Source organism: Hippopotamus amphibius, chromosome 16, assembly GCF_030028045.1.
Source record: "Hippopotamus amphibius kiboko isolate mHipAmp2 chromosome 16, mHipAmp2.hap2, whole genome shotgun sequence".
NCBI lineage: Eukaryota > Metazoa > Chordata > Mammalia > Artiodactyla > Hippopotamidae > Hippopotamus > Hippopotamus amphibius.
In genome coordinates, this window is record NC_080201.1 from 27,562,875 (window position 1) to 27,577,724 (window position 14,850).

The 14,850-nt window shown below is 43.7% G+C and overlaps 1 protein-coding gene across 1 annotated transcript; it reads left to right on the forward strand.

The window, feature by feature from the left end:
* The first annotated feature begins 6,466 nt into the window (after positions 1-6,466).
* Positions 6,467-13,276, forward strand: LOC130838906 (ADP-ribosylation factor-like protein 13A). Its single transcript, XM_057712626.1, has 7 exons — positions 6,467-6,525; positions 6,901-6,971; positions 10,429-10,678; positions 11,558-11,663; positions 12,185-12,372; positions 12,987-13,077; positions 13,172-13,276. Exons 1-7 carry the CDS (start codon positions 6,467-6,469, stop codon positions 13,274-13,276), a joined length of 870 nt encoding a protein of 289 aa, XP_057568609.1.
* Positions 13,277-14,850: the final 1,574 nt, after the last annotated feature.

Here is a 14,850-nt window from a genome sequence, read left to right on the forward strand (position 1 = left end):
CTCCCATCAAGATCCAAATACCTCCCCCTCAACCCCCGCCAACTTCTTCCCAGAATTAATCAACACCCCATAAGTAAAAACGGCCTTCAAGGTAAAAAGCCCATAATAGAAGATAGCAAGGCTCAAGGCCTCATTAAGCCTTGTACCTGTAATCCTCTGATTTTACCAGTAAGAAAACCTAATGACTAAGGGTGGAAGTTTGTCCAGGACCTCTGAGCAATAAACAAGACTATTATCCCTCAACACCCTGTTATTCCTAACTTTCATACACTACTAATATCCATTTCCAACAGAAGCAAACTCTTTAATTGATTTATGCTGTGCATTCTAACCAATACCTTTTTGCCTTCATTTGGGAAGAAAAACAATTCACCTGGACAGTAATGCCTGAGGGTTTTACTGAGAGTCCTTATTTCTCACAAATCTGAAGGCCCGTTCTGGATGATATAAAGTTCCTTAGGGCTTCTACTTTGTTGCAATATGTGGATGATTTCCTTCTTTGCTCTCCTTCTCAAGCCTCCAAACAGGAAAACAGCATCCACTTGCTAAATCTTTTAGCCTTAAAGGGACATAAGGTTGCCAAGGAAAAATCGCAGTTTTCCCAAACCCAGGTTTGATACTTAGGGCATCTGATACCAGAAGAAGGGCTATTCCTGGATCCAGAAGGCTTCATGATGTCCTAAGTTTCTGAAAATCCAAAATTAAGCACCAACTGCAAGGTTCTCTCAGTCTGGTTGGATATTGCTGAAACTGGATTCCAAATTTCTCTCTTATGGTCAAATCTCTGTATCTTTTACTAAAGAGCAACCTCAACCCAATTTTATGGGAAGAACCAGACAAAACAGCTCTTAAGGCCTTAAGGGAGAATCTGATGAACCCACACATCCTTGGGGATCCAATGATCAGATTCCTTTTTCCATTTTTATATATGAAAAGGAAGGTAATGCCTTTGGGGTACTCAGCCCAAAACATGCGGACCACCATTGATCCACAGGGTATTACAGCAGCAACTGGACCCTGTGGCACAGGGACACTCCCTCCCCCCCAACACACCCCCCCCCCTTGCCTTAGAGCCATTACTGTCACTCCCTTTTTGGTTAAGGCCATCAAAAAGGTCGTGGTGGGATCCTTTTTAACCATTTTTGTATCTCCTGCAGTGGAAGCCCTTCTGAATTCTCACCACACTTAACATTTCTCAGTCAGCCGCCTCAACTCCTAAGAAGTCCTTTTGTTAACTTCCTCACATAACTCTTTTCAGTTGTAATAACCTTAATCCTGCTACTCCTCTGTCCTCCATCACCAATGAAGTCCCTCACAGCTGCTTAACACTGATGGATCACCTCCTGATGCCTCGCGATGATCTGCAAGAAAATCTTTTGGGTCATGCTGACTTCTCATGGTTTGCTGATGGCTCTTATTTAAAAGGGGATCATGGTAAATATTGTGCTGAGTATGCTATTGGATCTCCTTTTGATGTTGTTGAGGCAGCATCTTTACCTATGGCTACTTCAGCCCAAAAGGGTTGTACTTTAGCCAAGTACAAAACTGCCAATATTTATACTGATAGTAGATGTGCATTTGCAGAAGCTTGTGATTTTGGAATGCTGTGGAAGCAACATGGCTTCCTAACTTCCAGTAGAAATAAAGTTTAAAATGGCCCCTATGGTCAGGAATTATTGAATGTAATACTTTTATCTGCCACTTAAGCTATTATTAAAATTCCAAGGCATTCTAAAATTGACTCCCTGGAAGCTAAGGGAAATTACCTTGCTGACAGTTCCACAGGGAATACTGCCTTTAAAGGAACCAATAGCAGTCAAACTTCTGTCATGGTCCAAAGAGATATTTCCCCAAATGATAACTCAAAAAAAAACTGGCCGGAGAAGCCCAAAAATTGGCCTCAGAAAAGAAAAAACAAGATTGGAAATTCAACAACTCTTGGTTTGATAAAAAGTGAAATCTCTGGTTCAGATCAAATAACAACTCAGTCCTACTGGAGACTCTAATAAAATTCCTACTCCTAACGAACTGTACATGCACTAAACCACTGGTCTACTGACAAAATTACAGCTTTCATGAGTCAATACTGGTGGGGAAACATGAACAAAGCTGCAAATAGTGCCTACCTCATTTGTCCCACTAGTCCAAAGGACAACCCAGGGAAGCCTGTTCTTATTGCTCCCAAACATTTTAAACTGCCTAATGGACCACTCAAAGTCTGGCAATTGGATTTCATACAACTTACTCCATCTCAGGGATATAAATGTTTTGGTCATGGTCTGAATGTTTTCCCACTGGACTGTAGCCTTCCCTTGCAGACAGGCTACTGTCTCTTCTGTGGCTAAAATCTTTTTGGAAAATATTATACCTACCTGGGGAAATCCTCTCCAACTTCATAATGATCGAGGGGCCAATTTTACTGGTCAGATGTTTTGATGTCTATACTGTTTGGCCAGTTTTACGACACTTTCACTACGCTTAGCACCTTCAATCCTCTGATTTAGTCAAATGCACTAACAACATTATTAAAACTCAATTGGCAAAATGTGTATGGGCCCTCCAAATATGTTGGCCAAAAGCATTGCCATGGATCCTTCTAAATCTTATATCCATCCCTTTTGGGAACTCAAACACTCACCCTTTAAGATAGTCACAGGACACTCAATGCACTTGGCTCATACCTCTTTTGCCCCACAACTGACAAAACGAGAAATACTTCAACATTGCAAAGACCTAATTGCTTCTATTAAAAATAACCATGTTTTGGTAGAGCAATGTTTTCACAGTGCACTCTCAGGAGACGAAGACCTTAAGCACCCTTGCAACCTGGAGATTTCATCTACTGGAAAAGACACCTCCAGAAGGACTCTCTTTAACCTCACTGCTAAGGCCCCTATCAGGTACTACTAACCAACCCTTGTGCCATCAAACTCCAGGGAACAGATTCTTGGATTCACATGACACATGTAAAGAAAGCACCATACCCTAAGTGGACCTGCACAACATCTGGTGACCTGAAAGTAAACAGTTCCCAGAATTGAAGCAAACACATCTGATGAGACAGTTTTCACAAGATATCTAGAACAGGCTTGTCAGAAGTTTGTCAGCCAAACCTTTGAGGATGAAATAACACTTCATGTGATCTCCAATGTCTATGATCTTGATGATATATGGACTTTAGATAAAAAGTGCCTCAGAGTTGTCCCTCCTATCCTTCCTTATTACTCAAATGTGACCTCAGCAGGTTTCCAATATGTGCACTTTCCTTCCATTGTGGGACACTACACCCAGGAAAGGTCCCTTCTGGCACTGAGGGACAAAAAGCCACCGAAACCAGAAAACCTGACTCTTACTCAGCGATGCTTTCAGAGAAAGATCATGATCAAAGGGAGGAAATGTAAAAATTAATAAACAAAAACCACAATGAAAATAGTCAAGAGGCCAGAAGGGGAAGCTCTCACACCCTATGACAACAGCACAGCCCAACAGGAAGACTTTCTTTTCTTGTCTGGCAAGACTTCAGCCAATGAGAGATTGCCACAACTCAGCCAATGAAAAGCCACAAGACTTCGAACTCTCAATTCCTTCAATGGACTCTCTGTAGTATAGCCCACCCAACTGCCTTTTCTCTTCCTTGCTGTAAGAGGTACTTGTGTGTGGCTTGTCATGGTTGCAGACCCCAAATTGTAAATCTTTGTTGATCCCAAATAAACCCATTTTTGCTGGAGAAATAACTGGCCATTTATGTGATTTAGGTCAACACTGTTAATAAAAGGGGAAAATGTGTACCCAAAAAATGTGTGCAAAGTATATGGGAACTCTGTACTATCTTTGTAATTTTTCTGTATATCTAAAACTGTTCTAAAAAATAAAGTCAACTTAAAAGAAAGAATAAGTACAATACAGTTTGTCCAGAAAAGATGGAAAGACCCAGAGCTGAGGCAGTTTCCCTGGTCCCTGAAATCTCACTCGCATAGCCTGTGAGACCCTTAACTTAATACACAGACTCTGAAACCAGACTGCCTGGATTTGAATTCTGGGCTTTACCACTCACGAGCTAGGTAAACTTGGGCAAATTACTTAACCTCTTTGTGAACCTCATCTCTTAAAAAGAATGATAGCTCCTACTTTTTGTAATGTTATAATAAGGATGAAATGAGTTTAATATGTATGAAGTGCTTAAATGAGTGGTGGCACATAGTAAGTTCTATATAAATACTTTGTAAACAAAAAAAAATGATGACTAAAAGTTCATTTAGTGATTAACTGTAATCAGGCAAGGTAGGGAGATGTGGGTTGGCTGCTGGTTACCATGGATATGTCAGAACCTTGACAGCCATTGTGAGGACATCGCCTTACCCGTTAGAAGGGGGCAACTGAGCTCAGTTACTCTGGCAAGAAGGCTAGAGAGCTCAATACACTTTTCTGTTACTCTACCCATCTTAGGTCTTTCACCCAAAAAGAACCAACTTCTACTCAGATACATAATTAACCACCTCAAGGTAAGCAAAATATATCATTATCTCCATTCTATAGATAAGAAATCTGAAAATGGTAGGTTTAATTTAGGTGATTTCATTCCAGAGTGCCCAGGAGAGGCGCTAGAAATGAAGGACCTGGTAATCCCTAGTCCAATTATTTTCCTTCTCAGTTATCCCACTTATCCTTCTTTAAGATATGTTCTTAAGCAAGAATTTGCGTGATGCCAGTTTGATCTTTCTTAGTGGTACTAACAAATACAGACTGCCTGAGATCAAGTTAGCAAGCTCTGACAATTATCAGGAAACAGACATGAAGCTGCTACTTCTCATCTCAAAGGGAGGTGGCTATCATGGAACCCAGACAATCAGACTCCAGTGTTTCAGGCTCTAGGTCTTATCAGCTTCATGAGCAAAGCTGGAGCAAGGCTGGTTTGATCACAGGCCACATATAAGGTTTCCCTTTCATCTGGCATAAGCCAGAGCTATCCTCCAGAAGGTCCTTATGGGAATCTGAATGATTTTCTAGGGAATGAACTATGCTCTAAGAAATGCTATGGAATGTGAGTCCCTATTTGGAGATGGCAATTCTCTAAAACAGTGGGTGACTCTGTAGAACCCTGCTAAGTTATCCATTGATAAGTGGGCACATACACCATGCTCATCAGATAGCTAAGCAAAGCCCATCTGAGTATCAGCCTAAGTACTTTGTAAACCCAACCAGAGCTTCCCCCAGCTCTGGACCCCAACATAATTAGTCATTAGGAAAATATGAATCAAAACCACAATTAGATACCACTTCACATCCACCAGTATGGCTATAAAAAAATACAACAACGAGAGTTGGAGAGGATGTGGAGAAATTGGAACCATCCTGCAATTCTGGTAGGAATGTAAAATGTAGAAACAATCTGGCACTTCCTAAAGGTTAAACATAGAATTATCAAATGACCCAGCAGTTACACTCCTAGGTATATACCCAAGAGAACTGAAAACATATGTCCACACAAAACTTATGCACACATGCACATAGCAGGATTATTCATGAGTCAAAAAGTAGAAACAATCCAAATGTCCATCAACTGATGAGTGGATAAACAAAAGGTGGTATATCCATACAATGGAATATTATTCAGCCATAAAAAGGAATGAAATACTAATACAGGCTACAACATGGATTAATTGTGAAGTGATTGTCTACATTACCCTTTCTACTTAGGCAGTCACTTCCAAATATGGCTGTACTTTGATATCACCTGGGGAGCTTATGCTACTCCCTGAGAATCCTTGAGAGTCGGGTACCTGGACTGTTGTTTGAAATCAATTAGAGTAGATGATCTCTAAAATCCCTTATAGCACTTGGAATTGTATGAAATCTATGATAGTGGGTCACCAACACCCACATTTTTGAAGCAGAGGCAGTAAGAGAACCAAGCCCAATGAATAGCTGTTACTTAGAACAGATCTTCCAATAGGTCCTTCTTTTTTTTTTTATGGAATCTAAAAAAATGGTACTGATGAACCCACTGACAGGGCAAGAATCAAGATGCAGATGTAGAGAACGGACTTGAGGACATGGGGTGGGGGGCGAAGGGGAAGCTGGGACAAAGTGAGAGAGTACCAATAGGTCCTTCTTGAAACCTAAGCTGGTTCTTCTCTAAGACAGCTCTCCACCCCACCCTCACCTCCAAGGTTGCATGAAGATATTCAAAACAGGAATGAACTATGGCTGAAGGGGTGCCATTATGCCTGTGTGGGTTGCTTTAATAAGAAATCACCCCATTTTGCCACTAGAGTTGATGATAACCAGTCCCTCCCTCTATGACAAGGACAAGGTTGGGTAGAATGAAATAATGGACTTCTGACAGTCCCAGGCTTTCTGTTTCTCAGTACCTGTGTACTTATAAGCTGATTTAAGTTCAGAGCTAATAACGGGGCTGATTTCTTGTTTCCTTGTTTCCCTTAATATTAAAGAACTAAGCTGAATCATGCTCCGGCTACTGACCGGCTGCTGTTCTCGTCTAAAGGCAACTGAAGAGCCGCGAAGGTAATACTATAATTATTTCTCTAGACCTGTTCCACCATGTCCTCCAATGTACCTGCCCATGGTCCCTCAAAGGACAAATCTTTATGATATATATCATTAGGGGAGGTGACTAAGTAGTATCTACAAGATGAGGGGAAGGGTTGGGGAGAGGATGACCAATTCTACAAGGCAAGTGAACCAGGGAAGAAAAGCATCCTTGGAGGCTTTAGAGAGGGGTTCCCACACCACCTTCTACCACCCGGCTGTCCCTTTTATGACTGCATTGGGACCACTGCAGGCAGAGCCCCAAACACCAAGGAAGAGTATAATCTTTCTTAAGCCTAAGAACTAACAGTACTTTTAAAGCTTTGGCTCATTTTCCTTTTCCATTTCTAGGTATGCAACCGTCGCCATAGTGGGACTGGACAGCTCAGGCAAGACTCTTCTTGCGGAGGCATTCCAGAGATGTAAGGAACTGAGAGCATTAGATACTGGTTGAGGTCTCCCATGGGTCCCGGTGACCAATGAAATAATCATTCCTTCCTAGCCTTATTTCATGACCCTCAAGTTTCCTCTTTTGAAGGTAAACACTTCCCAACACAGAGACACACAGACACAGATACAGACACACACACTCCTCTCCTCGGGTATTATCAGCCTGTTTATGTCATGTCTGTCATCTGCTCCCTTTACAAGATATCCTAATTGAAGTTCTTCTCACAGTGTCAGGATGAATGAACTCAGACTACGTAAAGCACTGCAGTTGATTAGGAAGGCTGGCATGTTTGAAAGTGTCTGGTTCAGAGCTCAATTAAAGTGGAATTTGGTCTAGATAAGAGAGGCAAGTGTGGGATGATGAAGTTCATTCAATAACTCTTTGTGACAGCTCATATAGAGGGTTGGAGCTTAAGAAACGGTGTCAGTTCAGAGACATGCTAGTTTAATACCAAGTCTCCAGATTGCTACCGTGACATTTCAGGAAGCCATTACACAGAATTGCAGGGAGCTACTTTTCCAGTTGCGAAGCCCCAGCTAACGAAGCCAATCAGTCAAAGAGCCCGGCACAGTGGCTGGCATAGGATGCCCTCCACTGATTTTTATTAAATAAAACATGGATTATGATGAGGTGGTTGTTTATATAACCTGGCAGCAATCTACAAAGTAGAGGAAAGGGCCAACGTGACTCCTGTCTCTGGCCGCCTTGAAGCCAGCATCAATGTCTTTGAAATACAGCAAACAGCCTGCTGGCTGATCTTGCCGTCTGTGGTTGTCTCCCCAGTATTCAGTCCACACAGCTGCCCGAAGGACTTAATGCAAACATCGGATCGTGGCCCTTTCCTGCTTGAAACCACTCAGTGCCTCCCAGTTGCTGTCCAAATAAAAGTTAAATTGCTTATCCACACACTATGAAGGCCCTCCATGATGTGGTCCCTGATTTCTCCTCCAGCTTCGTTTTCCATGCTCTCCACATAGGCCCCCTGATGCAGCCAAAACAAATGACTTGCCATTCATCTGCACCACGCCATTCTAGTTCACATGCCCACGCGTTCTGTATATGCTCTCCTGCTACCTAGCATTTCATCCCCTCCATCATCTACCTGCTTCACAAAATGCCTGAAGACACAGCCTAAGCTTGACCTCAGGAAAGTCATCCCTAATGCCCAGTGCCTCCTTCCTCAGCTCCCACTCTATTCTGTGCCTCCCTTGATCATGCACTTATCACAACATCATTGCACAACTGCAAGTCCATCCCCTATACTGTGAGCCCTTGAGGAAAAAGGATGGATCCTTTCAGCTCTGTATCTTCAATCTCTGTACTTTTACTACCTTCAGGTAGGTACTCATTCATTTATGGAATGAATAGTCTCCCCCATTCGATCCTTCTCCTCAGGCTACATGTTGCCTCTTTCCAACTTTTCCCTCTCTCCCCCTCCCCCCACCCTTGGAGTGGCAGCCCCAAGCATATTTTAGCCAGTGGTTCAGCCTGGTATCTCACCTTATAGGCAGCAAACTTGACTCTGCCTCTCCTAATTCTCTGAGTGGCAGACATGGTGAAAAGGTAAGCAGCAGCAAGAAAATCAAGGAGCCAGGATGAATCACAAGATTCCTGATAAAAGTGGGGATAATTTTTAGAACCCAACTCAGCTCCACCCATAGATTCCCATCCAGTCTGGGTGGGGCCTGGGAACCTATATTTGAAGAACTCCCCAGGCCTTTCTAATGGCTAGTAAGCTTTGGGAAGCACTCATCTGTAATTAGCCCTACGGTATTTTGCCTATGAGAACAGTGTCTGCTTTCCATGCTAATTCCTAGAGGACAGAGCCTGGAGTCTATTTAATTTGTTACTGTATAACTTGCCTTGTGTTTGGTGAGTAACTTGGGGCTGATTCATAAACCAATAGGTTTATGGCTGTGACGTCACAGAGACGTTTTTAATGGCTAAGAAGCAAAGTGCCACTGATGTCACATTCTGAAGACTATCTCAGGCCACCCCTGCCCATGCAGGCCTGCCAGAGTCAATCTAGTAGGTTCCTCTGTACCCAAAATGCAATCGCTTGCCCCTCCCCCCCAACGCCTGCAAATGGTTATGACAGGTAACAGCCTAGGGAGGAAGTTCCAATCTACAAGTAGTAACTTGTGTGAACATTTGAAGACACCAGCTATAAAACATTTTGGGACATAGGCCATTATTATCAACATCATTCACTATAACTGTTTTGTCTGCCATGGTCATTCGGGGCAAGGAACCCAAGCATGAGCACAGGTAAGTGCTGTCAGTTCAAAGAACTGGAATGTGTCTACAGACTGTCATGCTGAACCACAGTTCTCAGGGGGCTACGTGAAGGGTGGAATGCCCTGTGGGATTGTATGGTCTGGTCATAGCCTTGAAAGGGCGAACGTATCTGAGTTTGGCATGGCTGCTCAGAGGAGACATAAGAGGATTTCATACTCTCATCCACAGTAACCGGTATGATCAACATTTACTGAATACCTACTGTGTCTAAGGAGATGCAGAGCCCCTCCCTCACAGAGTTTATATCTTAGCTGGGGAGACAGCACATGCACAGAATGAGGGGAAGGACCAGTTTAACAGATCATGTGCTCAACAAGAGAAAAGGGAGAGCTGGGCCAGTCAGAGAGGCTTCCTAAAGAAAGAGGTGTTTGAGCTGGGCCTTGAAGAAAGGATGTTCATTCATTCATCAGATTCATTCAACACATATTTATTGAGCACCTGTGTACCAGCTTCTGTGCTCAGCATCGTGAATATAACAGTAAATAAAACTGAAGGGGTTCCTATCTTGTCGCAGTTTCTAACCCAGATAAATAAATCATAGAATCTATAACACTGTAATATGTGCTGTGATAGTGGTAAGCGCAGGAGAAAGGCACCTTATCTGTACTGGGGGATGGTGGTGTGAGAGAAAACTTTCTAGAAGAAACAAGATCTAAATTGATATTAGAAAAACAAAATAGGTGTTAATCAAGCAGAGGGTAGTGGAAGAGTGTTCTAACCAGCAGGAATAGCATCTTATGAAGGCTCAAGGCAAGAGAGAGCAAGACCTTCATGCGGAGTCGGGGGTGGAGAGGCAAACGAGTCAAGAAGCATAGGAAGAGATTGGGTACGAGGGACCCTGGACACCAGTCAGGGAAGCGATGGATCTGACAGGTTAGGAAGGAAAGGAGTCTGTATTCTATCTTCGGTGCAGTGGGTACTCACAGAAGGTTACTGAGCCAGGAGAGGGTGGCATGAACAAAGTGCCAATTTAGGAGGACGGATCGGTGAGTGGGAGCAGGATGGCAGGATACCTCCGTAGGATTCCTCAGGGCAGGCTCTAGTCAAGGTTCAGATCATCGTTTAACAAATTCTTTCATCTAACTAGAGTCCCCTGTTTTCTTCTCGCTTCTTTCTTCCCCTATGCATAGTCCTCCCCAGTAGGACAGACAGTTCTGTGAAACCTGAAACAACCACACTCCTGCTGGATAATTATGACGTTTCCATCTACGACCTGAATGGAGACAGGAAGAGCCAAGGAATCTGGCCCAACTACTATGCTCGGGCACATGGGCTGGTTTTTGTTCTGGATTCCAGTAACTTAAGGCGCATTCAGGAAGCGAGGGTCATCTTAACCCGCCTGCTGTCTGATAGAAGAGTTTCCGGGAAACCCATTCTACTGTAAGAGTCTGCTTTTGTGTCCAATTTCCCCTTCCCATCTTATGCCTTTAGAAGAGAAGTAGACAGAGAAAGGGCTAGGTGGTCCCTTTGTCACATCCAGTTAGAGCTCCTCTCCTCTTTGAGTGGCGCAAAGGGGCCCCCCTCTCCTCTGGGGCCTGTTTTTAAGAGCTACTTTCTACCAGGCACTGCCATGGGGGAACCTGTTATCTAACTGTGCAAAGGTAATTTTGAAGGCAAGCATTAAAGGGAAATGGAGAGTAATATCTGGATCTTCCAACACTGTCCCCCCCCCAACCCATCCCTCAACTCTTCCTGAAGACTGCCTTCCTACATTTGCTTCTTTATTCTGGCTTCAGTCTCTGACCCTGAGACGAGGGTAGAAAACCCCTCTTTTGTATATTCAGTGCCATTGGCCTCCTCACTCGACAGTTACGTAACTCTTATTCCAGGGTAATAATTCAGGTGGCCTGTCAATTCTCACCTCTCTCCCACTCCCTTTTAGCCTTTTTTGTTGCTGGTTAGCACCCCCATCTCAAACATGAAGAGAGTTCGGGGGAGGATGTAAAAGCTCCAAATCTGTTCCTATCCCAGTTGGCAATTCTAATTAAAGTTTGAGTGTGTCGTGTGGAAGTGAGACGTGAGACCTGGGGATTATCTCAGGTTCAAATTACTTGTGCTATTCTCTCCTTCATTGAGAGCTGGCTAGAAAAATGTCTGGCTCACCTCACTGGGGATGGCTTAAAAGCTGGTCCCTGCATATATAGCAGCTGTACCAGAATTGGTTGCCCCCCTCTTTCCCTTCTTTTCTTGCCCTTGGCCTCTATCTTAGTTTCACTCTTCCTCTCTCCTTCCCTCCCTCTCTCCAATGCCTGGCTTTAGCCTGGCCAACAAGCAAGACAAGAAAGACGCCCTGCTACCTTGTGATATTGTTAAATATCTGCTGCTGGAAAAGCTAATGAGCAAGAGCAAGTCCATGTGCCGAGTGGTAAGTGTCCAGCCCTCCCCTCCCTTGTCCTCTCAAATAAGGCTGATGCCTCCCTTGGCCCAGTCCGTGATCAGCCTCCTATGCTGGGTATCAGGCAAGGCCTCTCCCTGCCAGGCAACAGCTACAGTGATGATTTCTGACTCAACAGCGATCATAAACATCACGCTTTTATAACACATTCCCATCTGTTTTCTCATTAGGCCTGCAAAATAGCTCTTTAAAGTTGGAAGTTTCAATAGCCTCATTTTATGGTTAAGAAAGCAAAGGCTCAGAGACTCTTGAGTGACCTGTCCAAGGTCACACATTCAAGATGTTACACTTGATTAAAGGATCTTAGCTTTTGTACCTCTCATTTACCTTCTCAGGAGTGAATGCTGAATGTCTCCTAGGAAGTATTAAGAGCTTTGTCAAGCACAGCAGAACTTATGTGTAGCTGAGCTCTTTGGCTGCGGGTGACTGGGACTGTGAACCCCAGGGGTCCCAGCCTCCTGAGCTGAAGCCTACTCTTCTTTTTGTCACAGGAACCCTGTTCAGCCATCAAAAACCTCCAAAGAGGGAACCAACAGCCTATAATTGAAGGCCTGCGCTGGCTGTTATCTGCCATTGGGGATACATATGAAGAGCTGTGTACTCCCCAAGAGCCACCCCCATCGAGAATCCCAGCCTCTAAGGGCACCAGAGGCTTTGGGGAAAGATGCTCATCAGACAGGTACTGAGCTGCCTCTATTAGGTGAACTGATAAGAACATGCAAAAGTCAATCTTCAAAAATAAGCAAGGAGTTCTGGGAGGGGATGGATTCTGTGCAGTGCTGAGTAAGTCTCTCAAGATGAGTTGGCCCAAATGGGGCAAGGGCAGTGACCACAAACATCCCAACATTGTTAGGTACACCCTCCCCTCGGCACAATTGGAGTGGTCACGTCAGTGGGATGAGTTAAGCCATCAGTATCAGAGCATCTCCAAAACAGGGCTTCAACGTCCTGGTTTGTCACATAGAGGAGAAAAGGAGAAAAAGCCCCTTAAGAAGCTTATTGGCAATATTCTATGGATGAATGTCCTGGAGGTACCCCACATTCTCTGCTTCCTGTTCCCCGATGATCCCAATGATAAGGAAAGATGGGAGGGAACAGGAATATGGAAAAGAAGAAGAAAAAGAACAACAGGAGGTGATCAAGATTTTGAGGAATGAAGGGATTAAATGTTCTGTTGTTCTGTTGTCCCTTTAATTTTCCAAAGACATATGGCAGGGATGGAGTGATAGCTGGATTTGATAAAGGAGCTTGCATCTGTTTTCACTATGGCTTTGTCCTTTCTATCTTCCCCAGCGTTGCTACCAGGATGCAAATGTCCAAAGAAAAAGGACAGCATCTAGAACAACAGTCAATGGCACCTAGGCCTCTAAAGTCAATCCTATACGTAAGTGGCTGATTAAATGTTATTGCCCCAGGGACTCATCCGTGAGCTCTCCGGCACCAACTGACTTTTTTTCCTTCATCTTCCTGCTCTACAGAAAGGAGATATAAGAACAAGACCTAAAAAGAACTTATCAGTAACATTTGCTTTAGACGAACCCATGGAGAAGGGTGAATGTTCTCGGGGGCGATGGTGCATGTAACACCACTAAGCTTCGCTACAATCAGAAAGATGACTTTCGGCCCCCAGCTCCATATGCCAAGGGCAATCTTTTTGAAGGTAATCCTGGATCAGTGGTTAGCAGAGAAGAAAAGATATAAAGGCCTTCCCTCACAATTTATGAAACAGTATTCCTATTTGAGTCCAAAACTCTTTTCTCTTACTGTGGTTGGTGGTCAGGAGAAAGAAAAGTAGATGAAGTGCTTGGGGATCACCATCTGGCAGCCCAGTATGATGCCCCAAGACCTTTGTTTGGATGGCTATCGGGTTATCTTTAAGGTTATGATTTCCAGTGGTGGAAGTACACATTGGTACAACCTTTAGGGAGAGTCGTTTAGTTGTCTGTCTCCCTTCTACTCTCCCCTCCTCTCTCTCAATAGATAGATATCGAGAACTTTAAAATTGTGCAAACCCTATGAGCCAATCATCTCATGTCTTGAACTGAAGCCAAAGATAATTACACAAGTACCCACAAAGGATGCTCATGGTTGTTCAATCATAGCATTATGTATAACAGCTAAAAGTTGGAAACAAGCTTAAATGCCTAACCATGGTGAATGGCTACATTGTGGTGCACCCACCCAATGGAATACTATGCAGACCTTCAAAGGGCTAATGTTGACTTGTATTTACTGCCATGGAAAGTTTTCCACAACCTGATGTTCTGTTAGGGAAAACAGCAAGTGAGAGTACAACATGTAGAGCGTGATGTATATACACATCACGTACGGAATATCTGGAGGGGAATCACCAAACACAAGCAGTGGTTTTCTCTAGGGGTAAGATTCTAGGTGATTTTGAGAAGAGCCAAGGTACCTTTCCTTGGCCATTTGTGTTATTGGAAAGCTTTTTAATAATAATATATGATTTCTCCCAGTATACTAATGGCACTAAAAAAAAGCTGTGAGGACTTAAAGGACCATTGTTGCTAATGGCTACTCCATCTCAGTATTCCTTAGCCCCAGTCTCCACAATAGTAAACTGTCAATATTATAATGTTACTTCTGCTCTCCAAAGGATCTGGTCCTTCAGGCTACCCCAGAGCCTTGGGTTGTTATCCCTACACAGAGGGCTCTAGACAGGAACACTGAGGAGGAGAGAGGTACTGCTCTGGGAATGGAGAGTTGAGTGGAAGGAATCTGGAAGAAGAGTGGAGGAAGTGTCTTTCTAGATGTCAGAATCTACCCCTACATCTCTGTCCAAAATTGAAATCCATTTTTCATTTCTATAAGCTCAGAACCAAGGGCAAAGAAGAGAATGGACACCTGGGACACAGAGGAGATGTGACTGGAAGATCCCAGGGAAGAAGCCTTTGGATCCTACAGTTAGTATTCCTTAAGTGGAGGGGAGCGAACAAAAGGGAGAGAAAGTATGAGGCCAGGGCAGAGGGTGGGCACCTAGTGGGGGGAGGGGAATCTACACCCCTTGGAAAGTAGCTAACAGCCTCCTGACCTGGAAGGACAGGAAGCCTGGTGCTTAGCTTCACTTGCAGTGACTGCCTATTTTCTTTCTCTTTTTAGACTTTTAACAGAGCGCTAAAGAGAAAAAAGGAGGGAA

What these genes read in the sequence shown, in the direction of transcription:
- LOC130838906 (XM_057712626.1), top strand. Translation starts at nt 6,467, where the DNA reads ATGCTCCGGCTACTGACCGGCTGCTGTTCTCGTCTAAAGGCAACTGAA. An exon ending in TGCGGAGGCATTCCAGAGAT is followed by an intron (nt 6,972 to 10,428) that starts GTAAGGAACTGA and finishes CCCTATGCATAG; the next exon opens with TCCTCCCCAGTAGGACAGAC. An exon ending in GAAAGATGCTCATCAGACAG is followed by an intron (nt 12,373 to 12,986) that starts GTACTGAGCTGC and finishes TATCTTCCCCAG; the next exon opens with CGTTGCTACCAGGATGCAAA.